The sequence below is a fragment of the Thamnophis sirtalis genome, unplaced genomic scaffold (assembly GCF_051295495.1).
Source record: "Thamnophis sirtalis isolate CommonGarterSnake01/CBP01778 unplaced genomic scaffold, rThaSir2_p1.2 scaffold_4, whole genome shotgun sequence".
NCBI classification, from domain to species: Eukaryota; Metazoa; Chordata; class Lepidosauria; order Squamata; family Natricidae; genus Thamnophis; species Thamnophis sirtalis.
In genome coordinates this window covers 2,216,824-2,243,732 of record NW_028261384.1, presented here as the reverse complement: position 1 = coordinate 2,243,732, position 26,909 = coordinate 2,216,824, and the positions used below count along the sequence as shown (strand labels likewise).

At 51.9% G+C, this 26,909-nt stretch overlaps 1 protein-coding gene across 2 annotated transcripts; it reads left to right on the top strand.

The window, feature by feature from the left end:
• Positions 1-129: 129 nt before the first annotated feature.
• Positions 130-26,909, top strand: DHX30 (DExH-box helicase 30). 2 transcript variants are annotated; one of them, XM_087712350.1, is made up of 20 exons: positions 130-226; positions 5,883-5,937; positions 9,766-9,896; positions 11,304-11,414; positions 12,727-13,082; positions 15,152-15,275; positions 15,380-15,529; positions 15,943-16,095; positions 16,935-17,756; positions 18,210-18,288; positions 19,066-19,170; positions 19,370-19,545; positions 20,736-20,942; positions 22,002-22,083; positions 22,173-22,366; positions 23,192-23,351; positions 24,681-24,838; positions 25,601-25,704; positions 25,796-25,935; positions 26,593-26,909. In XM_087712350.1, the coding sequence occupies exons 2-20, from the start codon at positions 5,910-5,912 to the stop codon at positions 26,826-26,828; spliced, it is 3,516 nt and encodes a 1,171-aa protein (XP_087568476.1). In that variant the 5' UTR covers positions 130-226; positions 5,883-5,909; the 3' UTR covers positions 26,829-26,909. The 2 variants fall into 2 exon arrangements, with proteins under 2 accessions (XP_087568476.1, XP_087568475.1); XM_087712349.1 differs by lacking the exons at positions 130-226; positions 5,883-5,937 and adding an exon at positions 7,673-7,940.

Below are 26,909 nucleotides of genomic sequence, written 5' to 3'. Positions count from 1 at the left end.
TCGGCATCCTATATAAGGGGTGGGATAAAGAGCAGCCAGCCGCCTCTTACGCCGACGTCAACGCGCGTCGTGAGGCATGTCGGGAGTCGTAGTCCCGGCGCCCTTGGAGTGGCGGGGGGGCGGGGGAAGGAAAGCAGCGCACCGGCCGGCCAGAGACTGTACTCCGGCGCGCCGCCTCCGCTCGCCCGGCGCCTCGCTCGCTGCAGAGCCCGCGGTGGGAAAGGAGGTCGGTGGGCCTTGTTTCGGGCCTGAGGGAGGGCTAGGCCGCAGACGCCGCCATTGTGGCTTGGGAGGGGGGGGGTCCGTCTGCGCGGGAGGGGGCGGGATGGGAGGGGGAGGCCGGGCCTGGGTCTTTCCTGGGCGGGGGGCGAGGTAGGAGGATTGTGGGGCCCTCAAATTCCCCTCCTTAAAGGGGTGGCGGGGGTGTCTAATATTGGCGGGGGGGGCTGGCTGAATGATGAATTAGGTCTTATTTTGGGGAGGGGGCTTTCCGTTCTTTCTAGGGGGGGGGCTTTGCAGGCAGAGGAAGGGGCTCTGTCTGGGAGAGCGGCTGATATTGGGTGGGTCTGCTGGATGATGAAAGGGTCCCATGAATTGATTTGGGGAGGGGGGCGGGCGGAGGGGCTGCTGAAACGGGGGAGCTGCGTTTGCAAAAGGCGGGTTGGGGCGGGGTTGCATTTGGGGAAGGGGGGGCTGGTGGCTGAGGAGGGGGGCTGTCTGGAAGATGAAGGGGTCCCATGAATTATTTGGTGGGAAGGGGGGGAGGACCTCTGGCTTGTCTTCTTTTGTGGGAGGGGGCTGCTATTCATTTTTTGTGGGGGTTGATATTGGATACGGGGCTCGCTGAAAGAGGAACGGGTTCCATAACCCATGTTTTGGGCCAGACCCCCCCCCCTGGCCCCTTTAGGTTGCTAATAAGGGGGAATTTGGGTTTGAAGAAGAGGGAGGTGGGAGTGCATTTGGGAATTGGCTGAGGGCAAAGAAGGCTGATATGGGGGGGGGCTTGCTAGAATATGAAAAGACCCCATAACTGATTTGGAAGGGGAGGTTTGAACTCTGCACCTGCTGGGATCTGCATTTAGGGGTAATTGGTTCAGTTTGGTATGTCTTAAGCCCTGATGACCGTTCCCTAGTTGGCTTGTTAGAGGTCTACCAGAAAATGAGCCCAGAAATCACCCAGGACCCCACCCTTCCACCGTGAGCTTCTTCTGTTAATTGAAATTCTGTGCGGTGGTCTTTGAACTTGGTGTGTGTGTGGGGGGGGGGGTTTGTAGACGTCTCATGACCCAACTAGATAGCATCATCAGGGTTCAAAGAGACTGGAGGTTGTGGAGAGGAAGAGGGGAAAGGATGGTGGTTGCTCTCTGAACTTCCTGGTTTTCTTGCAAACTTTTCTTGACCCAGCTATGTAATATCATCGGTGATTAAAGAGTGGAGGGAGGGGGAGGAGGCTTGTGAGAGTTTGATACTCTGCTTGAAGGCGTTTCTTGACCCCACTTGGGAACCTCTTCAGTGCTAGAGGGGACTGTTTATAAACAGAAAAAACCCTCTCTTTTGTATCAATGATAACATTACCTAGTTGGGTCATGAAACGTCTGCAAGGAAACCATCACATTCAAAGAGCACCAAGGAGGCCTTGGTCGTCATCTCCTTCCCTTCTTACCTTCTCCTCCTTCTCTTGCTGCTCATTCTTCTCTTCCTCCTCTTCCTTCATCTCTTCCTTCTCACCTCCTCCTCCACCATATTTCTCTTCCTCCTCCTACTTTCTGTGCCTTCTCCTCCTCTTTCTCCTCCTCTTCCTTATCCTCTGCCTCCTCTTTCTTCTCCATCTTCTCCTCCTCCTCCTCCCCACCCTCCTCCTGCTCAAACCGCTCTCCCCTCCAACCCTGAAGCCGTTCCCTAGTTGGGTCACAAAACGTCTACCTGAAAACCTCCCAAGTGCGAAGAGCCCCCCCAAGGACTCCACGTAGGCCATTAGCAGAGTATCAGTTTACACACGCAAACACACACAAACACACCAACCGGGTTGAGAGAAAAGTTCCCACCGAGTTTTAAGTTTTCAGAAATATGCGAGGGATACCATTTCTAATCGCGCACATGGGATTGGCGAAAGCCAAACGCTTGTCAAAATCCAATCTAGCAAGGAAAGCTGAACAACCTCTTGACAACAGAAGCTCAGCATGGTCGTTATCCCAGTGCTGAAATATTGCCGAATTTATTCCAGCACGTTCTATCTATCTATCTATCTATCTATCTATCTATCTATCTACCTACCTACCTACCTACCTACCTACCTACCTATCTATCTATCTATCTATCTATCTATCTATCTATCTATCTATCTATCTATCTATCTATCATCTATCTATCTATCATCTATCTATCTATCTATCTATCTATCATCTATCTATCATCTATCTATCTATCTATCTATCTATCTATCTATCTATCTATCTATCTACCTACCTACCTACCTACCTACCTACCTACCTACCTACCTACCTACCTACCTACCTACCTACAAAACGGCCGGAGTCCTTCGGGATTGGGCGGCCTATAAATTTATTAAATACTAAATACTATCTATCTATCTATCTATCTATCTATCTATCTATCTATCTATCTATCTATCTATCTATCTATCTATCTATCATTGTCTCTCCCACCCTTTATTTCTTTCTCTCATTATCTACCTCTATCTCTCATTGTCTCTCTCCCCCCTTTCTCTCATTATCTATCTATCTATCTTTCTATCTATCTATCTATCTCTACCTACCTACCTACCTACCTACCTACCTACCTACCTACCTATCTATCTATCTATCATTGTCTCTCCCCCTCTTTCTCTCTTTCTTTCATTATCTATCTACCTACCTACCTACCTACCTTCTATCTATCTATCTATCTATCTATCTATCTATCTATCTATCTATCTACCTACCTATCTACCTATCTACCTACCTACCTACCAAACGGCCGGAGTCCTTTGGGATTGGGCGGCCTATAAATTTATTAAATACTAAATACTATCTATCTATCTATCTATCTATCTATCTATCTATCTATCTATCTATCTATCTATCTATCTATCTATCTATGCAATTATAATCTCTCATCTGTATCTATCCATCCACCTAGCTATCATTATCTGTCTAGCCGTATCTAATCTATTATCTTTCTAACTGTACATCTATCCATCCATCCACTGACACACAAACACACAGGTGTGTGTGTTTGTATGTGTGTGCATTTTCTGTCATCTGGGATTTTTAATCTGGGTTTGACGACTGTTATAAACACAATTTGCAGTTCTCTTCTTCTCCGGAGTAAAATGATGGGATGGGTTGGGATCCCACCTCAGGCACGACTCCTGCCTCAGTTTCCTGCATGGAAGGTGTTTGCTGCAGGAATCTGAATGATGCCTCGAGTTTTGGAGAACCTTCCCTCTCTCTCCTCTCCCCACCCCTCTTTCTCTACCCTCCCCTGTCTTCCTCCTGCTCTCTCCTTTCCCCCCCTCTCTCTCCTCTGTATATATAAGTTGAGACATTGGAAAAACTGCAGAGAAGAGCAATTAAGAGGATGAAAGGCCTGGAGTCCAAAACATAGCTGCAGAAACGGAGTATGCCCAAGCTATAGTAAAGGAGGAGTAGGGGGAGCATAATAGCATTCCAGAATTTGAGGGGCTGCCACATAGAAGATGGGGTCCACCTGTTCTCCAAAGGCAAGATGGGAAACAATGGTTGGAAGCAAGGAGAAACTTCCTAACAGTGATGAAAATTCACCGGTGGAACAGTTTCCCACCAGAGGTTTTGATGGTTCCATCAGGAGACACTTACAGAATCACAGAGTTGGAAGGGATCTGGAGGTCTTCTAGTCCAACCCACTGTTCAAGCAGGAGACCCCCTTGAAAATAATAGATTTGGAAGAGTCCCTGGAAGTCATCTAGCCTGACCCCGGCTCCAGCAGGAGACCCTTATAGAATCAGAATGATAGAGTTGGAAGGGACGCCAGAGGTCATCTAGCCCAGCCCCCTTGTGAAGCAGGAAACCCTTACACCCTTGCAGACAAATGGCCATCCAATCTCTTTTTTAAAAAACTTCCAGCGATGGGAGCCCTTATAACTTCCGGTGGCAAGCAGTTCCACTGGCGAATCGTCCTCCCTCTTAGGAAATTCCTCCTTAATTCCAGCTTGCTTCTCTTCTCGATTAGTTTCCATCCGTTGTTCCTTGTCCCGCCCGCAGGTGCTTTGGAGAATAAGTGGATCCCCCTCTTCAGGGCAGCCCCACAAATACCGGAAGGATTTTTTTAAAATTTTATTTTATTTTATCAATTTCATATATACATTCACAATTATATGATCTCATAACTGTTATTAATAATATGTATTTATAACAATTTTTCCCTACTGTTGACAATATACTTGAAGATTGCTTTCTTAACATCCCATAGATCCATCTTATCTTACAACGGTCCTACTTCTTCTTCCCTCCCTCCCTCTTTCCTTCCCTCGTTTCTTCTCTCCTACTCCCCTTCCTTCCTTCCCCTTCCCTCCTTCTCTCCTTCCTTCCTTCCTTCCTTCCCTCTCTCCTTCCTTCCTTCCCTCCTTTCTTTTCTCCTTCTCTCCTTCCTTCCCCCCTTCCTTTCCTCCTTCCTTCCCCCCTTCCTTCTCTCCTACATTCCCTCCTTCCTTCCCTCCTTTCTTCTCTCCTTCCTTCCCTCCTACCGGAAGGATTTTATCACATCCTTCTTTTCTCCAGACTGGCCAAACCCAAATCCCGCGACCGTTCTTTGTATGTTTTAATCTCTGGTCCTTTAATCCAGTGGTCTCCAACCTTGGTAACTTTAAGACCTGTGGACTTCAACTCCCAGAGTTGAAGTCCACAAGTCTTAAAGTTGCCAAGGTTGGAGACCACTGCTGAGTTTAAATCCTCTTAGTTGCTCTTCTCCACATTTTTCCCAAAATCTCAACCTCTTGGCGACCGCAACTGGCTGCAGTAATCCAGGTGAGGCCTTAACTAAAGGTTTACAAAGCGGTACTACTCCTTCCTTTGAACCTCAGTTGTACCCATCTGTGATATGGGCCCGCATGTGGCGTAGGGCTTTTTAAGATTCATCATCATTTGACCCCATAATCCCTTGCGGGATGGAGTCCAGGCAACCCGGATGGAGCTAGCAGAGTGTTTACTGGACGGATGCCCTTCCTTTCGCCAGTGCGGAATAATATTCCGCAGATTATGTTCTAAACGGGCCCAGAGAGAGAAATATCTCCCTAGGATTGAATTCATATTGTGAGGCGAGAGCGCCACCTGTAGGCCGCCCCAACCACTTGAGTAGGTAAAGATTTATTCTTGCTGAATTTATCCTGGATTTGACCCGTTTTACAACCTGGCTGTCCCCGCCCCGTTATTAAATGAATCATCCAGCGGTTAAGTTCGGCCAGTGTTTGTTAAGCGAATTGGGCTTTCCTTGGACTGTCACGAAAGGTCACAAAAGGAGGATCACCTGACCCCCGTGACCCCCCACAACCGTCGTAAGTACAAGTCAGTCGCAATTTTGACCACAGGGACAGTGCAGCGGGCATCAGCCTGACCAAGGGCCCTAGGTTCCTTTTCCCACAGTCGCTAAATGGATAGTTATAAATCGAGGACTTCCTGTACACTCCCCTCAGCTCTAGGTTTTTTTTCACTTCGAATGGTCACTAAACGGATTGTCATAAATCGAGGACAACCACCGGTGTATGCATGGGCCCTTGGATATCCTCTCTCACTCTTTCTTGATTTTTAAAACCTTTCTTGGAGAATTGTGACACAATTGTCCTGCTTTCCAGAACGTATTCGACTGACTGACTGAAAATTTATCTCCTCTCTTCCTTTCCCACCCAGGAACTGGATCATTTCGGTCTGCCAGAGATGTTCTCCCTGAATTCATGTAGAAGAGGTAAGAGTTCGTTCGAGCCAGAAGCGTGTAAAAATCCTTAGAATAGAAGGGACCTCGGAGGTCTTCCAGTCCAACCCCCTGCTCAAGCTGGAGATCTTACAGAATCATGGAATAATAACAAGAGTTGGAAGGGACCTCAGAGGTCATCTAGTCCAGCCCCCTGCTCAAGCAGGAGATCTTACAGAATCATGGAATAATAACAGTTGGAAGGGGCCTCAGTGGTCATCTAGTCCAGCCCCCTGCTCACGCAGGAGATCTTACAGAATCATGGAATAATAACAAGAGTTGGAAGGGACCTCAGAGGTCATCTAGTCCAGCCCCCTGCTCAAGCTGGAGATCTTACAGAATCATGGAATAATAACAGAGTTGGAAGGGGCCTCAGTGGTCATCTAGTCCAACCCCCTGCTCAAGCAGGAGACCTATACCATTTCACACAAGTGCCTGTCCAATCTCTTCTTAAAAGCCTCCACCCAATGGCAAGTCGTTCTGGTGGCAAGTCGTTCCACTGGCTAATGGCAAGTTTTGGGAATTTTTGACGTCCCTGACGCCAATCCTAAACGGAAAGCGATTGGAATGCTTCAGGATCAAGGTTGAGCATTTTCACATGCTGCTTAGTGGGTTGGATTGCAACTCCCATTGTTCCTAGTTAGCCTTCTCAGAATTGCAGACTGGCAGATATGAAGCTCAACCTATCAATTTGTATTGCCTTAGAACAGAGGTCCCCAAACTTGGGAACTTTAAGACTTGTGGACTTCAACTCCCAGAATTCTCCAGCCAGCGAGCTGGCTGGAGAATTCTGGGAGTTGAAGTCCACAAGTCTTAAAGTTGCCAAGTTTGGGGACCTCTGCCTTAGAATGTGGTTTCCCAACGTTTAAGACTTCAACTCCCAGAATTCCCCAGCCAGACAATGACTGCCCGGTCCTTGATGATTTCTAACCTTGGGGTTTTCCTTGCAGACGTCTCATGACCCTACTAGGGAATGTCATCAGTAATGTGTGAAGGAAGGAATATAGATAGATAGTGGAGTCCTTGGTGCTCTCTGAACTGGGTGGGTTTTCTTGCAGACGTCTCATGACCCATCTAGGCTACAACATCCTCCCTTCTGGGCCTAATGAGGTTCCCCAGCGTTAAAGGGCTCCCTGCATTGAGGTATTGCGGCTCTTGCGGCGGCGCTGAAAAGCCTGTCCGACTGGAGCCGCGAGGGGGCACCCTTCCCTTCGTCTCCTTCCTTGCGGACGCTCTGGCCATATTCTCACTTCCCCTGGAGTTCCTCACTTTGTCGTGCGCCGCGGGGGGGCGCTGGTCTCTCTCGTCGCAGACTCTCTGGCCGAGCTCTCTTTTCTCCCGTCTAATTTGAGCTCTCCCTGGCGCCGCGCTAGGGCGCTCCCTCTCATCTCCCCCGCTGCCGATTCTGGCCGCTTTCTCCCCGCGCTCCGGAGCCGCTCCCTCTCATCGCTATCGCCCGTTGCGGACGCTCTAGCTGCTCTCTCTCGCCTGCCATTCGGCCTGGCGACGCGCGGGGGCGCTCCCTCTCCTTCGCGGGCCTTCTGGCCGAGCCCCGCCTATCGTAGCCGCTTCCTGTCATCAACCCGTCCGCGGACGTTCTGCCGGCGTTTCGTCTCCCCCCTCTTCCGTCCTGCGCTCCGCCTGGCACCGCTTGGGGGCGCTCCCTCTCACCTCCTCCGCGGACGCTCCGGCCGCGCTTTCCCTGCCCGCCGGAGCCTCTTCCTCTCGTCTCCTTCCTCGCGCGACGCTCTGGCCTCCCTCTCGCTGCCCCGGCTCCTTCGTTCTCCGCATGGCGGTCCCTTGCCGGCTCTTGCGGGGGCTCCTGCGCGGCGGAGGCCTCACGGGAGCCCCCGGCCTGGTGGGCCCTTGGCGGTCCCGCTGCTACACCCGCGTGGCCGGGCCGGAGGAAGCGGAGGAAGGGATCCGGGAAGCAGAGATGGGCCGGGAGGGCGAGGAAGGCGCCAGCCTCCGGATCTGCCCCCCGAAGCTCCCCCGGGGTAAGTGGGGAAGGGTCCCCAGGGAGGGGGGAGGTATCCTCGGGGTAAGTGATGGGGGGGTCTCGTTCTCTCCCTTTGGGGGCCAGGATCGAGGGGGGCTCTGTGCCCAGAGACTCTGGGAAAAGAGGGGGCGGTAGGTGTGGGGAGGGGGCTCCCAAGCAGCCCCTTTCGGCTGAGGGGGGGATTTTGACCGCCATTACTGGGTTGTGGGGCTCTAAGGCCTGCTGGGAACTGTCCCCCCGCCCACCTCAGCTGTGAGGCCTTCAGCACTTTGGCCATTGACCTTGCACAGCTATTGGGGAATCAGACTGTGATCTTCCAATCCCCCTCCCTTCCAGCACTGATGATGTTCCCTAGTTGGGTCAAGAGACGTTTGCAGAGAAACAACCCAGCTCAGAGAGCACTAAGGACCTCACAATCCCTCCTCCTCTTTTTCGTCTTCTTCATTTTCTTCTTCCTCTCTAGAAACTCCCCTCCCTCCTAGCACTGATGATGTTCCCTATTTGGGCCGTGAGATGTTTGCAAGGAAACAACCCAGCTCAGAGAACACCAAGGACCTCACAATCCCTCCCCTTCCTCCTCTTCTTCGTCTTCTTCCTCTCTAGAAACTCCCCTCCCTTCTAGCACTGAGAGTGTTCCCTAGTGGGGGTCATGAGACGTCTGCAACAAAGCACCGAAGCGCAGAGAGAACCAAGGAACCCAGAGTCCTCCCTCCTAGCACTGATGATGTTCCCTAGTTGGGTCATGAGACGTCTGCAAGGAAACAACGCAGCTCAGAGAACACTAAGGATCTCACAATCCCTCCCCCTCCTCTTCTTCTTCATTTTCTTCTTCCTCCTCCTCTAGAAACTCCCCTCCCTCCTAGCACTGATGATGTTCCCTAGTTGGGGTCATGAGACGTCTGCAAGGAAATCACCAAGCTCAGAAAACATCAAGCACCCCCACAGTCCTTCCTTCCCTACTGACTCACTCACTTCTCCCCTTCCTCCTCCTCGCCTCCAAAAACTCCATTCTTCCACCACTGAGCATGTTACCTAGCTAGATTAGTATTAGTATTAGTATTTGGTTTATTTGTATGCCGCCCTTCTCCAGTGGGGACTCAGGGCGGCGAACAACTCAAAGGGGAAAGGGAACATAAACAACAGTACACATAATTAAAATACACGAAAATCACACAGCCATACCAGTCGAGAGGAGAGGGGAACTCATCAACCCCAGGCCTGCCAGCACAGCCAGGTTTTGACGGCTTTCCGGAAGGCCTGGAGAGAGGTGAGGGTCCGGATCTCCATGGGGAGTTCATTCCAAAGGGCCGGAGCTGCCACAGAGAAGGCCCTCCCCCGGGTAGTAGCCAGATGGCATTGGCTGGTGGACGGAACCCGGAGGAGGCCGACCCTGTGAGATCTGACGGGTCTTTGGGAGGTAATTGGCAGCAGGCGGTCTCTCAAGTACCCAGGTCCAATACCATGAAGGGCTAGATCATGAAATGTCTGCAAGAAAGCCCCCCAGCTCGGACATTATTAAGACCCCACAGTCCCTCCTTCCCCTTCCCCCCTTTTCTTCCTCTTCACAAACCCCCACTCCTTCTAGCCCTGATGACGTTCCCTAGTTGGGTCCCAAAACTTCTGCAAGGAAAACACACACACACACACATACACCAACCTTGCTTAACAAAGGACATCCTGAGTTTCTGCAGTTGGTTTCCACTTCTGGACCGCTGGAAGATTGCATTGCCAAGCTGAGGAAAAAACTACCCCATTGCGGTACATTTCCGATCGACGGGTTGTCAGGTTCCATTCACAACCTCCTTGTCCTGTTTTTACGGCAGAAACCAGAGATTTGCTGAAGGAATTCCCGCAGCCGAAAAACCTTCTCAACAGCGTCATCGGACGAGCCCTCGGTATCTCCCATGCCAGAGACAAATTAATCTACATCCATTCCAACGGGCCGCGAAAAAAGGTATTTTTTTAAAAAAATTCAATTTGACTTTCCTTTTTTTCCTTTAAAAAAAGGAAATTTAACCAAGGTGCAAAGCCCTGGTTAGATTTCCTATCTGCAGAAACCCAAGGATCCAGGTAGTCCTTAACTTACGATGGTTCACTTCGTGACCAAAGTTAGGGAAAAAAATTAAAATTCTTGTCAGTTTTTGAGACTTCGGTGTCCCTGCGGTCGAGGAATCGAAATTCCGATGCTTGGCAACCAACTCCTCTTTACGACCATCAGAGCATCCCGAGGTGGGGTGCGGGGGAAATCCTGTGATCCCCATTTCACAACCTCCTGATGAGTAAAGGCCCCGGGTGTGGGGGGGGGAAGCCAGATTCACTTTCACGACTTTGTTTCAAAGAGTCTTCAACATACGACGCCAATTGAGACAGGAATTTATTTTGTTGAGTCAGAAATTTGTTTGTTTTTACGACTTTCCTGGCCACCTTTGTTAAATGGCAAAAGGTCGTTAAGTGAATCTGGTTTTCCCTTTGCTTGTCAGAAGGTTGCAAAACGGGGGTGTGTTGATCCCAGGACGTTACATCCGTCGTGCATATCAGTTGGTTGTCGAGCATCCGAATGCAAATCACGTGACATGGAAACGGTTGGGTTAATCCCTTTTTTTCCAGGGACATAACTTGGACCAGTCACTAAATGAACTCTTGTAAGTTGAGTACTATCTGTATTGACAGTGATTCAATTAACAATCGTGGCAAGAAAGGCCTTAAAATAAGGCTCTTTTAACACGGATTAACGACTGCAGTGTGCAACCTCCATTAAAGTCATAAGCCGAGGATGAACTGCTTTGTAATTTGAGTGCTTTCTGTAACGACTTAATGAGCGCAATGGGGAGACTCCCATGATGGTCATAAATCAAGGATGGGCGAGTTTGCTTGATCGCTTTCTGCCCTGAATTAATGACAAGTGGGGGGGGACTAAAGATAATTTCCTTAACAATTTTCCATCACGACTTAACGACTACAATTGGGGAAGCATCCATTGTTGTCAACAATGGATGCTCCCCAATTGTTTCTCAATTGTTTCTAAAAGTCGCCAAGGTTTCTCAACCTTGGTGACTTTTAAGTCCTGTGGACTTCAACTCCCAGAATCCCCTCAGCCAGCTGGGCTTGAAGTGGGCAGGACTTAAAAGTCGCCAAGGTTGAGAGACGCTGTCCTAACTGGAGGATGGACGGATACTTTTGCTCGACCGCTTTTCTCTGACAACTTAACGACTGCAATGTGGCGCTTTGTAACTCAACAATGTACGGTAGTTTGCTTGGCGGTTTCCGGTGCCCCGCTTAGCGACCGCAACGGGGAGGTTCCGTCGCGGTCGTAAGCGGAGGGCAAATGACTCAGGCCTGGCTCTTCCTCTCCCCCCACCAGAAAGTCACGCTGCTCATCAAGTGGCCCAAAAATGTGGAAGTGGAAGGATATGGGACCAAGAAGATTGACGCGGAGAGACAGGCGGCCGCCGCCGCTTGCCAGCTCTTCAAGGTGGGAATTTCGGGGTGGGTTTTGCACCCACACCCCTTCTAGGAGGGGGGGTCAAGGTTTTTCCTTTTAGCGGCACTCGAAGGTCGCGGGAACAATTAACAACGGGAAGGATCCCAACGGGCCACCGTTGTGTAGTTTCATTTCCTTGCGGACGTCTCATGACCCAGTTAGGGAACATCATCCCTGTTAGGAGGAGGAGGGAGGAGGAGGAGACTGTTGTTTGTTTAGGAAACGCCTGCAAGGAAACCACAGTCCTCCTCCTCCTCCTCCTCTCAATCCTTCCTCCTTTCTAACACTGATGGTGTTTCCTAGTCGGGTCATGAGACGTCTGCAAGAAAACTGCCAAGTTAAGAGAACACCCCACAGTCCTTCCTCCTTCTTCCTCCTTCTTCTTCCTCCTCCTCCTCCTGCAAGCCTCCCTCCCTTGTAATACTGATGATGTTCCGTAGTTGGATCATGAGATGTCTGTAAAAAAATCACCAAGCAGAGAACATCATCATCGTCCCTCCTCCTCATCTTTCTCCTCTTCCCCACAAACTCCTTCTCCCTTCTAGCACTGATGTTGTTCCCTAGTTGGGTCACGAAACGTCAGCAAGAAAACCACCAAACTCAAAGAGAACCCAGGACCTAGAAGCTTATGTCCACCTAGCTTGTCCTCTGTTGTGCCGTCCAAAGTAATTTCTTTCATTCCTCCCTCTTTCTTTCTCTCCCTCCTTCCCTCCTTTCTTTCTCTCCCTTTCCTTCTCCCTCTTCCTTTCTCCCCCCTTTCTCCTTCCCTCCTTCCTTTCTTTCTCTTTCTCTCCCTCTTCCTTTCTCCTCCCTTTCTCCTTCCCTCCCTCCTTTCTCTCTCCCCCTCTTCCCTCTCCCTCTTCCTTTCTCCCCCCTTTCTCCTTTCCTCCCTCCTTTCTCTCCCTCCATCTTCCTTCCCTCCTTTCTTTCTTTCTCTCCCTCCTTCCCTCCCTTCTTTCTCTCCCTCCTTCCCTCCTTCTTTCTTTCTCTCCCACCCTTTTCTTCTCCCTCTTTCTTTCTCCCCCTTTCTCCTTCCCTCCCTCCTTTGTTTCCTCCCCTCCATCTTTCTTTCTTTCTCTCCCTCTCTTTCCTTCTCCCTCTTCCTTTCTTCCCCCTTTCTCCTTCCCTCCCTCCTTTCTTTCTCTCCCTCCATCTTCCCTACTTTCTTTCTCTCACCCCCTCTTCCCTCTCCCTCTTCCTTTCTCCCACCTTTCTTTCTCTCCCTCCTTTCTCTCTTCCTCTTCCTTTCTCTCCCCTTTTCCCTTCTTTCCCTCCCTCTTTCTTCTGCCTCCCCCCACTCCAGGGATGGGGGCTTCTGGGACCCCGAAACGAGCTCTTCGACGCCGCCAAGTACCGGATTCTGGCCGAGCAGCTGGGCTGCGCCGAGAAGAAGTGGTTTGCCGAAAGCCACTGGCGCTCCAAATCCGGCCCTTCCCTGGCCGACCTCTCGACCTGCTGGCGACGGATGGAGCCCGAAGACCCTGTGCAGCCCCTGGAGCACAGCCCCCTCCCCAAGCCCCTCCGAAGTGAAGAGCTGGAGGAGGGGGAGTTGGAGGAAGGGGAGCTGGAGGAGGGGGAGCTGGAAGAAGACGGCATCGACCTGCACAACGGCCTCTCCATGGGGCGGCCAGGTGCTCAGACCCCACCCAGGGACCTCAGGTAACGGCCTCGGTGCTCTCCGCCTGTCCGTTGAGTTTCCGCCTCTTGTCACCCAACCTCCTTGCCGTGACCCGACAAAACCGCGCCGACAAAACCGCGTCGCTAAAACCGCGATGTCAAAAGCGCGCTGACAGAAGCGCGATTTAAGTTAAGGTAAGGTTTAGGGTTAGGGTTTGGTTTAGGGATTGGTTTAGGGTTAAGGTTACAGCGCGCTTCTGTCAGCGTGCTGTTGTCGGCGCGCTTCAGCGCTCATTCGTCGGCGCGGTTTTGTCACCGCGGTTTAGTCAGGCGCAGTTTTGTCGTTCGCGCATTTGTGGTGGAACCCCTCCTTGCTGGGTGCAACCTCTGAGCGGGCTCAAGTTTGGGGTTCCTTCACCTGGAAACGCCCGTCAGAAAAGATTTCTGGGAGTTGGAGTCCTCCCCTCTTAAAGCATAGCCAACTGGGGGATTCTGGGAGTTGGAGTCCTCCCCTCCTAAAGTATCCCGGCTGGGGATTCTGAGAGCGGAAGTCCTTCCCTCTGAAACCTTACAAACCCGGGTGAATTCTGGGAGTTGAAGTCGCACCTGCTTAAACCTTCGATCCCGAGAAGCCGACGACCTCCCTGCAAGGCAGCCTTAATCCCCCCCCCCGGGGAACATTCTAGAACGCCCGGTAACTCCTGCTGGGCAATTGTGATGCAACATGAGCAGGCCTGACCCTGCTTGGAGAGGACGATGGGCCTGATTGGGAAGGGGCTGGATGATAGTCCATCGTCCCCCGCGTCTCTCAAATGTGGGTCGCTCAGCGAGGACTGTTGATCCTCCGTTTGTGGGTTGAAGGAAGAACCAGAACGGGGGTTGGAGGGAAGGAACGAGTTGTGGGGTTTTTGCGGGGTGACACAGGAGAAAGGTCTTCGGTTGGGTGGTGGGCACAGCCTCATGGGCCTCCAGACCTCAATCTTCCGTCATAGAGCCAGTCCTCGACTTACGGCCCAGTCGACCTCATTTACCTCCCTGTCGGTAAATGAGACGGGTGAGTTGTGCCGCCTTCTCCTTCGCTCAGTGAATCCCCGCGGTTGTTAAGTGAGTCACACAGTTGTCGAATGAATGGTCGCAACGGGGGGATCGTGTGTCTCTAGGAAGCTGCACAACCGTCATAAATACGAGTCAGTGCCAAACGTTGGAGTTTCGATCATGTGACCAGAGGGGTCACCATCATACATGTCGAAAATTGGTCATTTCACCTTTTCCAGTGTGAAAAATGGTGATAAGTCATTTTCTTAGTGTGAATAATCGTTCTAAGTCACTTTTCAATGAAAATCAACTCTTGAGTAACTATACTAACTTCTTGTAGTTGACTTGTGAGTAGGATGCGAGGATTTTAATAGAGATAGTCCTTGACTTACAACCATTCATTGATGGCCCTGAAACAAGTTGTCTTGGACTTTTTTCCTCACACTTACGACCGTTGCAGCGTCCCCTGGTTCTCGCGTGATCAAAATTCACATATTTGGCTGCTGACTCACAATCACGACAGTTGTAGCATCCTGGGGTCCCCATCATCCCCTCTTGAGACCTTCTGACGGGCCAAGACAACGGGGAACTCAGATGCGCTTAACGACGTGTTCCTAACTTAACAACCGTGGTGATTCGCTTAACGACTGCAGCGTGAAAGGGGCGTAAAACGGGGCAAAAGTCACCCAACATACATTTTGCTTAGCAACAGCAGCTTGGAGCTCAATTGTGGTCGTAGATTGAGGACTTGCGGCCCATTGTAACTTTGAACGGCCTTTAAACCGTCGATTGTTAAGCGAGGACTACCTCTCACGTCCAGCCCTCAAGCCTGGTTGAAATGGGGCTAGTCCTCGCCTTAACGACCACTGCCGAGCTCCAACTCTCCACGGCTCAGGGCGAAAAATCCAGTCTCAAGTCCCTTTTCTCAGTCCCAGATGGTCACTAAATGAACAGTTGTAAGTCGAGGACTCCCTGCACGCTCCCAGTAATAAAACAGGTGACGGCAGCAAACAGACATGGAGTGCAGACCAACCAAACACACAAAGACACACACAACCTTTTCTTTCCCCGCGCAGGGACGCGCTCTCGATGGAAATGACCGACGACAACACCGCCCTGCGCGCCCTGACTCAGTTTCCGCTGCCGAAAAACCTCCTTGCCCAGGTCATCCAGATCGCCACCTCGTCTTCCACCGTCAAGGTGAGTCGCGAATTTGAGCGGGATGTGTGTGCTTCGGGGGGGGAGGGGCGCGTGGATTCCGGGCAAACCGGAGGATGCAAACCTGTTGTTTGTCGCTTCCACAGGAGTACATGCAGTTCCGCACCGTCGGCACCAAAACCAAGATCTGCAAACTGACCCTGCGCTGGCCCTGCCCTTTGACCTTCGCGGCCAAGGGACGTCGCAAAGTGGAGGCGGAGAACAAGGCTGCCGCCTTGGCCTGTCAGAAGCTCAAGGTGAGCCTCCCGCCAACCAGATGGAGAAGATACTATAGAGGCAGTGTTTCTCAACCGTGGGGACTTTAAGTCCTGTGGACTTCAACTCCCAGAATTCCCCCAGCCAGCGAGAGCTGGCTGGGGGAATTCTGGGAGTTGAAGTCTACAGGACTTAAAGTCCCCACGGTTGAGAAACACTGCTATAGAGTATTACAGAATTGTACATTACTAAATGTTACAGAATTGCTGAATGTTGCAGAATTACATGCTACTGAATTACCAAATATTAATGAATTTTAACGAATTACCAAATATTACACAGTATCCAGAATATCGCAGAATCGCAGAACGATACATAACATTACAGAATCGCCAAATATTTCCCTGATTTCTGGGGACTCCCGTATCCCCCTCCTTCCCTCCCTCCCATCCAGAGTCTCGGTTTGGTCGACAAGAACAACAACCCGCTGAGCCATGCCATGTACAACATGACGTCCTTGCGGGAGCTGGGGGAGAACCAGAGGAAGCCCTGCCACATCAAAGTCCCCGAAGCCACGCTGCGCAAGATCGAGAACTACTTGAACCACGTAAGTCGGGCTGAGGGTCCCCAGCAGATGGTGAGAGGGACGCGATTGCAGGGAGTCCTTGATTTGGCGACCACATAGCCACCCGACATTTCCGCCAGGGGGCTACCTTTGCGGAGGGAGTTTCATCCCGTTTTACGGCAGTTTACCCCACAGCGATTAGCCGCTGCGGTTGTGAAGTTAGCCGCGCGGCGTTAAGCGGATCCGTCTTCCCCGTTGGTCGCCAAAGGGGGATCCCACAATCCCCTTTGGATGCTGCGACCTTCGTAAATATGAGCCCAAGGCCTGAATTTTGATCACGTGAACACGGAGATGCTGCAACGGTCATAAATGTGAAACACGCAGTCACAGTTTTCAGTGCCGTTGTAACTTGGGGCGGTCCCTCATTGAACTGTTGCACATCCAGATGGATGGATGGCCGGATGGAGAGAGATGATAGAGAAAGATAGAAAGAAATAGGCAGATAGGTATGGATGGATTAGAGAGAGAGAGAGAGAGAGAAAGATAGGAAGACAGAAATAAATAAATAAATAAATAAATAAATAAATAAATAAATAAATAGAGATGATGGACAGACAGACAGATCTGTCTGATGGATGGATGGATGATAGCTTGTGTATACATATACAAATCACCTGACTGGGGATATAATGATGGTTGTGAGTGTGAAAAACTAGCTTTTTCAGGGCGGTTGTAACTTCAAACAGTCACTAAACAAATGGTCGTAAGTCGAGGGTCAACTTTATTCAGGATGGAACAACCCCATCCTCTACCAGGCTGATAGCTCCCCCGGGTGCCTTGCCATATTGCAATACGAAACCCCCTCCTCCTTTTCTCCTCAGTACCCTGTTGACTCGCGGGACTCTCGACCGCCCCGCCTAACGGACGACGTGATGAACCTGAGCAAGGAGAGTGGCGGTGCCCTGAGCGACGCCATCACGGGCAAAACCTACATCCCCCTCTCCGAATCGGAAGAGGTCCGTCTCAGCCAGAACCTCCTGGCGCTCTGGAAACGGCGGGGGAACCTGTGGCAGGACAGCCACTCGCTCCCCGTGGACTCCCACAAGGAAGCCATCCTCTCGGCTGTGGAGCAGCACCCGGTGGTGGTGATCGCCGGAGATACTGGCTGCGGGAAAACCACCCGTATCCCCCAGTTGCTGCTGGAACACTTCATCCTGGAAGGGCGTGGCGCCCAGTGCAATGTGGTGGTCACCCAGCCCCGTCGGATCAGCGCCATTTCCGTGGCTCAGCGCGTGGCCCAAGAGCTGGGCCCCAGCCTGCGGCGGAACGTCGGGTACCAGGTGCGGCTGGAGAGCAAGCCGCCATCCCGCGGGGGCGCCTTGCTCTTCTGCACCGTGGGCATCCTGTTGCGGAAACTGCAAGGCAACCCCCGGCTGGAAGGGGTCAGCCACGTGATCGTGGACGAGGTCCACGAGCGGGACGTGAACACCGACTTCCTGCTCATCCTCCTGAAGGGGATTCAGAAGCAGAACCGGCAGCTGCGCCTGGTCCTGATGAGCGCCACGGGGGACAACCAGCGTTTCTCGCAGTATTTCGGGGACTGTCCCGTAGTCAAAGTGCCGGGTTTCATGTATCCGGTCAAGGAATACTACCTGGAGGACATTATGTCCATGGTCGGCCGGCATCGTCACTACGAGATCAAGGTGGGCTCTGGAGCGATCAAAGGGGGCAGGCAGGAGACGGTGGGGACACCGCTCGGAAATGGGCAGTCGAGAGGTCGATGTGGTTGCGTGGACGGACGGATGGTTAAATAGGCAGAGAGAGAAAGAGAGAGAGAAAAATAAGACAGGGAGAAAAATAAATACGGATGGTTGTGTAGGTAAATAATAGATGAACCGATACAGATGGAGAGAGAGAGAGAGAGATGGGTAAGTAGACAATGGATAAATAGGAATAGAGATAAAAATACTTAGGGTAGATAATGAATCGACAGGGATAGAGAGTTACAAATAAAGACAGAAAGATACATACAAATGGATGGATAGTTGTAAATACACGTATATGGCTATCCGTGTCTAGCTTAGCGACATAAATATTGGACTCAATTTTGGTTGTAAGTCGAGGACTGCCTGTCCCATCTCTCTCCCACCCCCCAGCAATCGGATGATGAATGCATCGTGGACCTTGAGCTGATCGCAGATCTCGTCCTTCAGATCAATGCCCACGGCGAACCAGGTGGGTGGCCCGCTCCGTCCCCCTGTCACTCAGCCACGGTGGGGGTCTCCACAGAAGGGGGGGTCCCACTTGGTTGACCACCTAGGACGCTGGCAGCAACCCGTATCAACCACCAGCGCCAGTCAGCGATACTTGTGATAGATTTTTAAGCGTTCAGTTAACTGAATTTCATGTTTAGTGAGTAAAAGAGATGATAATTCATGCTTAATGAATAAAGTATATATAGTAATAAAAATAGCAATAAAGGAGAATATTTGTAGTTAGGGATTTAGATGAGGGATCCTGGTGCTATCTCAGCTTGGTCATTTTCTGGCGGATGTTTCACGACCTGACTGTGTAAGATCATCAGGGGCAGAAGGGTGTGGGATTTGCGTAGACGAGGAAGAGGAGGAAGGACTGTGGGGTCCCGGGTGCTCTCTGAGCTGGGTGGTTTTCTTGCAGACGTTTCACGACCCAACTAGGGAACATCATCAGGGCTAGAAGGAGAGGGGGGATTGTGTAGAAGTGGTGGAGGTGGAGGAGGACAATGACTGTGAGGTCGTTGGGGCCCTCTGAGCTTGGTGGTTTCCTTTCGGACCACCTCCTGGTGGCAAGGAGTTCCACTGGTTAATTTTGTCTCACTGCTTCGTCTCCTGCCTTCGGATGCTTTGGGGAAGAGGTGGAAAAAACCCCTCCCTCTTCTTTGGGGCAGCCCCTCAAATATGGGAAGATTGCTTTCATGTTACTCCCTAATTCTTCCTTTCGTGAAACCGGAGGTGCCGTGTCCTCTCTTCACAGGTGGCATCCTCTGCTTCCTTCCGGGCTGGCAGGAGATTAAAGGGGTCCAGCAGCGTCTTTTGGAAATCCTGGGGTCTCACAACAGCCGCTACCTTATCTTACCAGGTGAAAAAGAGGCTAGCCCCCCACCCTCCTCTTGCTCTCCGGGGTGGGCCTGCAGCCGAGGCCAACGAAAATGTTTCGGGCATATCTGGCGTGTGCCGTTAACTATAAAAGACAGGGTTCGTCCGGGTGAACGAGCGCCGGAGGCGGACGGTTGTGTTCATCTTCCTCCTCCTACCCCCCACCCCCGTTTTTTTTTTAGTTCATTCCAATATCCCAATGATGGACCAGCAGAGCATCTTCCCCCGGCCTCCCCCCGGCGTGCGGAAAATCGTCCTGGCCACCAACATTGCCGAGACCTCCATCACCATCAACGACATCGTCCATGTGGTCGACAGCGGGACCCACAAGGAGGAGCGCTACGATCTGAAAACCAAGGTTGGCTCTGTGAACCGTGGGGGGGGGGGCTCTTCCTCGAAGAGAGGGTGGGCTATCCTCTCTTCCCCGTGATTAAATCGGTAGACGCTGGCAGACACACGTGTGTGGTCCCTGCGGGGTTCCCCGGGATCAAGGTTAGGGTTAAGGTTATGCATTAGGGCTAGAGTTACGTTTAAAGTGAGGGCTAGGCTAGGGTTACGGATTAGGGTTAGGGTTATTGCTAGGGTACGGTTTAAGGTTAGATTTAAGGTTAGGGGTAGGGTTAGGGGTAGGGTTATTGCTAGGGTTAGGTTTAAGTTTAGATTTAAGGTTAGGGTTAGGGGTATTTGTATTTTATTATTTGTATGTCGCCCTTCTCCGGGAGGACTCAGGGCGGCGAACAATTCAAGGGGGAAAAAAGGGGGGAACATAAAAGACAAAATACAAATAATAAAAGTAAACAACAGTCGCACAACCATACATGTCGAGAGGGGAGGGAACTCATCACCCCCAGGCCTGCCGGCAAAGCCAGGTTTTGACAGCTTTTCGGAAGGCCTGGAGAGAGGTGAGGGTCCGAATCCCTGCGGGGAGTTCATTCCAGAGGGCCGGAGCTGCTACAGAGAAGGCCCTCCCCCGGGTGGTAGCCAGATGTCATTGGCTGGTAGACGGCACCCGGAGGAGGCCGACCCTGTGTGATCTAATGGGTCTTTGGGAGGTAATTGGCAGCAGGCGGTCTCTCAAGTACCCAGGTCCAATACCATGAAGGGCTTTATAAGTGACGACTAGCGCCTTGAAGCGTATCCGGAGACCGATAGGCAGCCAGTGCAGCTCGTGGAGGATAGGTGTAACGTGGGTGTACCGAGGTGCACCCACAATCGCTCGCGCGGCTGCGTTCTGGACGAGCTGAAGTCTCCGAATATTCTTCAAAGGCTGCCCCATATAGAGCGCATTGCAGTAGTGGGGGGTAGGGCTAGGGTTATTGCTAGGGTTAGGTTTAAGTTTAGATTTAAGGGTAGGGGTAGGGTTATTGCTAGGGTAAGGTTTAAGGTTAGGGGTAGGATTCCTTCTTAAAAACTCCCAATGTTGGAGGCACCCACTTCTTGTGTCAAGCAATTACACTCGTTTGTCCTCCCCGTCAGGAAGTTCCTCCTTCGTTCCCCCTTTGTTTTTCTCCCCACGACGAGTTTCCCTCCGTCTTCCCCACTTCCCAGGTTTCGTGCTTGGAGACCGTCTGGGTGTCGAAATCGAACGTCATCCAGCGACGAGGGCGGGCCGGGCGCTGCCAGTCCGGGTTCGCCTACCACCTCTTCCCTCGCAGCCGCCTGGACCGCATGCCCACCTACCAAGTGCCGGAAATTCTGCGCACGCCTCTGGAGAACCTGGTGGTGCAAACCAAGATCCACCAGCCAGAGAAGACGGTTAGATTTCGGGCCAATCCTTGTCTGTCGTTTTCCCTGTTTCCGGTCATGGTCGCGAGTGAGCCGAGATCTTTGAATGTGCAAAGGGCACAGGGGAGAGTTCCCAGAGGAGGCTTTCTGATGTTTTAGACTCGCTTAAGGACAGAGGTACCCTACTAGCGTCCAAGCCCCTTGCCCAAACAGGAGACCCTTACGGAATGACAAGAGTTGGAAGAGACCTTGGAGGTCATCTAGTCCAACCCAATGCTCGAGCAGGAGACCCCTACAGAATCACACCGCTGAAAGGAATCCTAGAGGCCATCTAGTCCAACCCCCTGCTTAAGCAGGAGACCCTTTACGGAATGGCAGAATCAAAGACTTGAAGGGTACCTTGGAGGTCATGTAGTCTGACCCACCCACCCCTCCCCCCCCGCTCACCCAGCTTACTCTTAGGGGATGATACAATCACACAGTTGTAGTGGACCTCAGAGGTCATCTAGTTCATTGCCTTGCTCCAGCAGGAGATCCTTACGGAATCATAAAATGACAGAACTGGAGGGGACCTTGGAGGTCATCTAATCTGACCCCATGCTCAAGCCGGAGACCCTTAAAGAATAACAGTTGGAAGGGACCTTGGAGGTCTACTAGTCCAGCCCCCTGCTCGAGCAGTAGACCTTCACAGAATGACAAAAGGAGGGGACCTCAGAGGTCATCTAGTCCAAAACCCTCCTCAAATTAGAAATTAGAGAATAGGATAGTTGGAAGAGACTTTGGAAGTCACCTAGTCTGGCCCCCTGCTCAGGCAGGAGACCCTTACAGAATCACAGTTACAAAGGATCTTGGAGGTCATCTAGTCCAGCCCCCCCACCCCGCTCAAGCCCGGTAGACCCTTACCCAATCCTGGAATAGCATCCAGCTATGGGATCTCCCATCACTGGAGCCTCTTAAGAAGAGATCGGACGGCCACTGGTCCAGAAGGCCCTACGGTCTCCTGTGCGGACAGCGGGTCAGACTAGAGGACCTCCAGGGACCCCTCTCCGTTCCCATTTCGGTTGAATTGCGTTTGCTTTCTCCCTGCAGGCTGTCGAGTTCCTCTCCAAAGCCCTGGACAGCCCCGACATCAAAGCTGTGGACGAGGCCGTCATCCTCCTGCAGGAGATCGGTGAGTTTCCGGGGGAGACAAGAGGCGGCGTCGGCGATTCCCGTTCCCACCTCTCGGCCTCCTCACCCCCCCACTTCCCTCTTCCCCAGGAGTGCTGGACTCCCGAGAGGCCCTGACCACGCTGGGCAAGCGCCTGGCCCAGATCTCCACCGACCCGCGGCTGGCCAAGGCCATCGTGCTGGCCTCCATCTACCGCTGCATCCAGCCCCTCCTCCTCATTGTCTCCTGCCTGACCCGCGACCCCTTTAGCAGCAGCATGCAGAACCGAACGGAGGTGGACAAGGTGAGGGAGGGCACCCCCCCCCCGGGGTGGGGGGTGGGGGCTTTCTCCTAGAGCAAGGGGTTGGACTAGATGACCTCCGAGGTCCCTTCCCACTCTGTTGTTCCGTAAGGGTCTCCTGCTGGAGCAGGGGGCTGGACTACATGACCTCCCAGGTCCCTTCCATCTCTTGTCATTCAATGATTCTGTAAAAGTCTCCTGATCAAGCAGAGGGTTGGTTGGACTAGATGATCTCTGAGGTCCCTTCCCACTCTGTTGTTCCGTAAAGGTCTCCTGTTGAGCAGGGGGCTGGACTACATGACCTCCCAGGTCCCCTCCATCCCTTGTCATTCAATGATTCTGTAAGAGTCTCCTGATCAAGCAGGGGGTTGGTTGGACTAGATGATCTCCCAGGTCCCTTCCCACTCTGTTGTTCCGTAAGGGTCTCCTGCTGGAGCAGGGGGCTGGACTACATGACCTCCCAGGTCCCTTCCATCTCTGTCATTCAATGATTCTGTAAGGGTCTCCTGGTCAAGCAGGGGTTGGTTGGACTAGATGATCTCCCAGGTCCCTTCCAACTGTGATTCTGAAAGGGTCTCCTGCTCGAGCAGGGGGTTGGACTACATGACCTCCCAGGTCCCTTCCATCTCTTGTCATTCAATGATTCTGGAAGGGTCTCCTGCTCGAGCAGTGGGCTGGACTACATGACCTCCCAGGTCCCTTCCATCTCTTGTCATTCAATGATTCCGGAAGGGTCTCCTGCTCGAGCGGCGGGCGGGACTAGATGGCCCCCGGAGGTCCCTTCCGACTCCGCGAATCCTCTCGTTCTTTGCGACGGTTGCTCCGTAGGCCAAGGCCGTGCTGAGTCGCGAGAGCGGCAGCGATCACTTGGCCTTTGTGCGGGCCGTGGCGGGCTGGGAGGACATCCTGCGGCGCCGAGACAGCCGCGCTCGTGACGACTACCTGCAGGATTACTCGCTCTACGCCCCCAGTTTGCGCTTCATCAATGGTGAGCGGGCTGACTTTTTCGAGCGCGGTTGACCCCCCCTCCGTTTCCTAATTCTCTTTTCTTGTTTTAGCGCTGGCAACGGCCCTTAGATTTATACACCTCAGCGCTTTTTCAGCCCTTTCTAAGAGTTTTAGAGAATCAGCATGTCACCCCTTCTCCCCCCAACCACCTGGGTCCTTGTTTTGCAACCGTGGAAGGACGCAAGGTTTGAGTCCACCTTCAGCTCCTGCAGAGTGGAGCTGTAATATTTGCGTTCTAAGCACTGTGCTCCCACGGCTCACCTTCCAGGGGAAGGAAGGAAAGATGGAGGGAGGGAGGAAATGGATGTGGGAGAGAGGAAGGGAGGAAAAAAGGGAAGGGAACGAAGGAAGAAGATGTGGGGTTAGGAGAAAAGGAAAAGGAGAGGAAGGGAGGAAAGGAGGGACGATGAGGGAGAAAGGAGATGGATGAGGAAAGAGTAGATGGGTGAAAGGAAGGAAGGAGGTGGGGAGTTAGGAAGAAAGGAAAGAAAGATACAAAAAGGAAGGGAGAGGGAGGAATTATAGGGAAGGGTGGATGGAAGGAAGGAAGTAAGGAGGTGGGGAGTTAGGAAAAAAGGAAAGAAGGATACAAAAAGGAAGGAGGGAGGAATTATGGGGAAGGCTGGATGGAAGGAAGGAAGAAAGGAGGTGGGGAGTTAGGAAGAAAGGAAAGAAGGATACAAAAAGAAAGAGAGAGGGAGGAATTATAGGGAAGGGTGGATGGGAGGAAGGAAGGAGGTGGGGAGTTAGGAAGAAAGGAAAGAAGGATACAAAAAGGAAGGGAGAGGGAGGAATTATAGGGAAGGGTGGATGGGAGGAAGGAAGGAGGTGGGGAGTTAGGAAGAAAGGAAAGAAGGATACAAAAAGAAAGAGAGAGGGAGGAATTATAGGGAAGGGTGGATGGGAGGAAGGAAGGAGGTGGGGAGTTAGGAAGAAAGGAAAGAAGGATACAAAAAGGAAGGGAGAGGGAGGAATTATGGGGAAGGCTGGAAGGAAGGAGGGAGATGGGGAGTTAGGAAGAAAGGAAAAGAGGGGGAGAGGAAGGAAGGAGATGGATGGGTCCTCATTTTGCCAATCTTGGGAGGACGGAGGGCTGTTGTAACTTCAAATGGCCACCAAAGAAATGGACAAACCCTCGTTTGGCCACTGGCATGGATTTACGATCCGCCCTCTGGGGCATCCTGGGAGTTGAAGTCCTCCGGTCTTTTAAAGTTTGGAGACTCCTTTGCTGGACGGATGTTTCCTTCCTCCGGGTCTTTACTCCTCCGTGGTTTTCTCCCTCCCCTCCCCCCCACCCCCCCACCCCCAGGCCTGGTGAAGCAGTTTTCCGAGAACCTCTACGAGGCCTACCTGGTGCCGACTCCCTCGGACTGCCTCTTGCCCTCGTCCGTCTGCAACCAGCACAGCGAGGAGGAGGAACTGGTGAAGGGAGTTCTGATGGCCGGCCTGTACCCCAACCTCATCCAGGTGAGAGAGAGAGAGGGAGGTTTGCTTGCAGATTTTTCGTGATCCAACTAGGGGACATCATCAGTCCTAAAAGGGAAAGAAGTTGGTGGTGGAGGAGGAGGAACAGACAGTGGGGTCTGTGGTCCTCTCTGAGCTTCTTGGTTTCCTTGCAGACGTTTCATAACCCATGTCGGCTACAACATCAGTGCCAGAAGGATGTGGGGGGTTTGCTCTTATTTTTCTGTCCTAGAGGTGGCATCATGAGTGGGGTCTTTTCTGCGGAGCGTCCTTGTGGAATCTCATCTCTAGCCCTACTCCAGATTCCACCTCGGGGGGGGGGGGGGGGGGGCTCAGTGGCTTTGGCTAACGGGGGCCTTCGTTGAGAAACAGGGAGTCTTCCTCTTTTCCATCGAGGTTCCTGCAAAGCATGGGTTACTGTAGTGATGGCTAACCTTTTTGCCATCACGTGCTAAAAGCGCACGCGGGCATGCCCACACCCATAATTCTATGCATGTGACACCCCAAATAGACCTGTTTTTCGCCCTCCCCAGGATCCAGAGGCTTTCTAGGATCTTCTGGAGGGCGAAAATGGGCTCCCCCCGCCCAGAGGGCCTCCCTCAAGAGGGCGAAAAACAGCTGAAAACGAAGGCCAACACCTTCTGTACCCTAACAAATGGCTCTGTGTGCCACAGGTTCGCCGCCATCATGGGGCTACGGAGTCCTGTGTGGGAGGACCTTCCGATGCGTTGGAAAAGCCCCCCCAAAATGTCCCTTTTCTTCCAGGTCCGGCAAGGGAAGGTGACCAGACAGGGCAAGTTCAAACCGAACAGCTATACGTATCGGACCAAGGCAGGGACCGTCCTGTTACATAAATCGACGATCAACAGGTAGGCGAGTCGGTCCCTCCTGGGACGCCAAACAGTTGGGACGGATGAGCACAAACCAGAGGTGAGACACTCCTCTCCTTGTCCCCCTCAGGGAGTCCTCCAAGCTGTATAGCCGTTGGCTGACCTACTTCATGGCAGTCAAATCTAATGGCGGTGTCTTCGTGCGTGACTCCTCGCAGGTGCATCCGCTCGCCGTGCTGCTGATGACCGATACGGACGTTTATGTGCGGGGTGAGAAATTGGAAATCCTCCCGTACAGAGTTATTCCTCAACATACGACCATAATTGAGCCCCAGATTTCCATTGATAAGTGAGATGTTAAGAGACTTTTGCCCCGTTTTTACAACTTTCCTTGACACGGTGGTTAAATGAATCACCACAGATGTTAAGTTAGTAACAGCTTCATTAAGTAAATCTGGCTGCTGTGTAGACTATGTTTGTTAGAACAGGGGTGTCCAAAGTCGTGGGCCAGATACGTCATGGGCTGGCCACGCCCACACCCAGTTTAGCAAAGGGGGAAAGTTGCGATACATCGTGACGATGCCGTGATGACAAATTTGACATCCCTGTGTTAGATGATCACAAAAAGAGATCATGTAATCCTGGGACACTGCAACCGTCATAAATACGAGTCTGTTGCCAGGCGTTGGAGTTTTGATCACATGTCCACAAGAATGCTTCAATGGTCGTAAGTGTTGGAATCAGGAATAAGTAACTTTTTCAGTGTAGTCGTAAGTTCAAGCGGCTACTAATTGAATTGTTTTAAGTCGATATGATATATCGCATCGCATATAATTGGATTTTTTAAAAACACATAAATTAATATATGAAGAATTATCATCCTTAAGTGTTCCCTCTCTTCACCTCTCTTTGTTCATTTTCCCCAAGACGACGGCTGGCGTGCCACCATCTCCCTGGTGGACAGCGACCTGCTGGTGCTGGAAGGTGATTCGTACACCATACGGCTGCTCCGCGACTTCCGGGTGGCCCTCTCCCGGATGGTGGAAACCTGTCTCTGTTACGAGATGGCGGCCATTCCCAGCGATCTCCATCAACAACACAGCCAGCTCTTGGATATCCTGGTGGACCTGCTGAAAGGCCCTTCCGCCAACTTCGGCGCCTAGGATATGGCCCCGAGGACTTGTAATTTGTACAAAGATGTTGAGATATGTTTATTTAAATAAAGTTCTATTTATCCCTTGTGA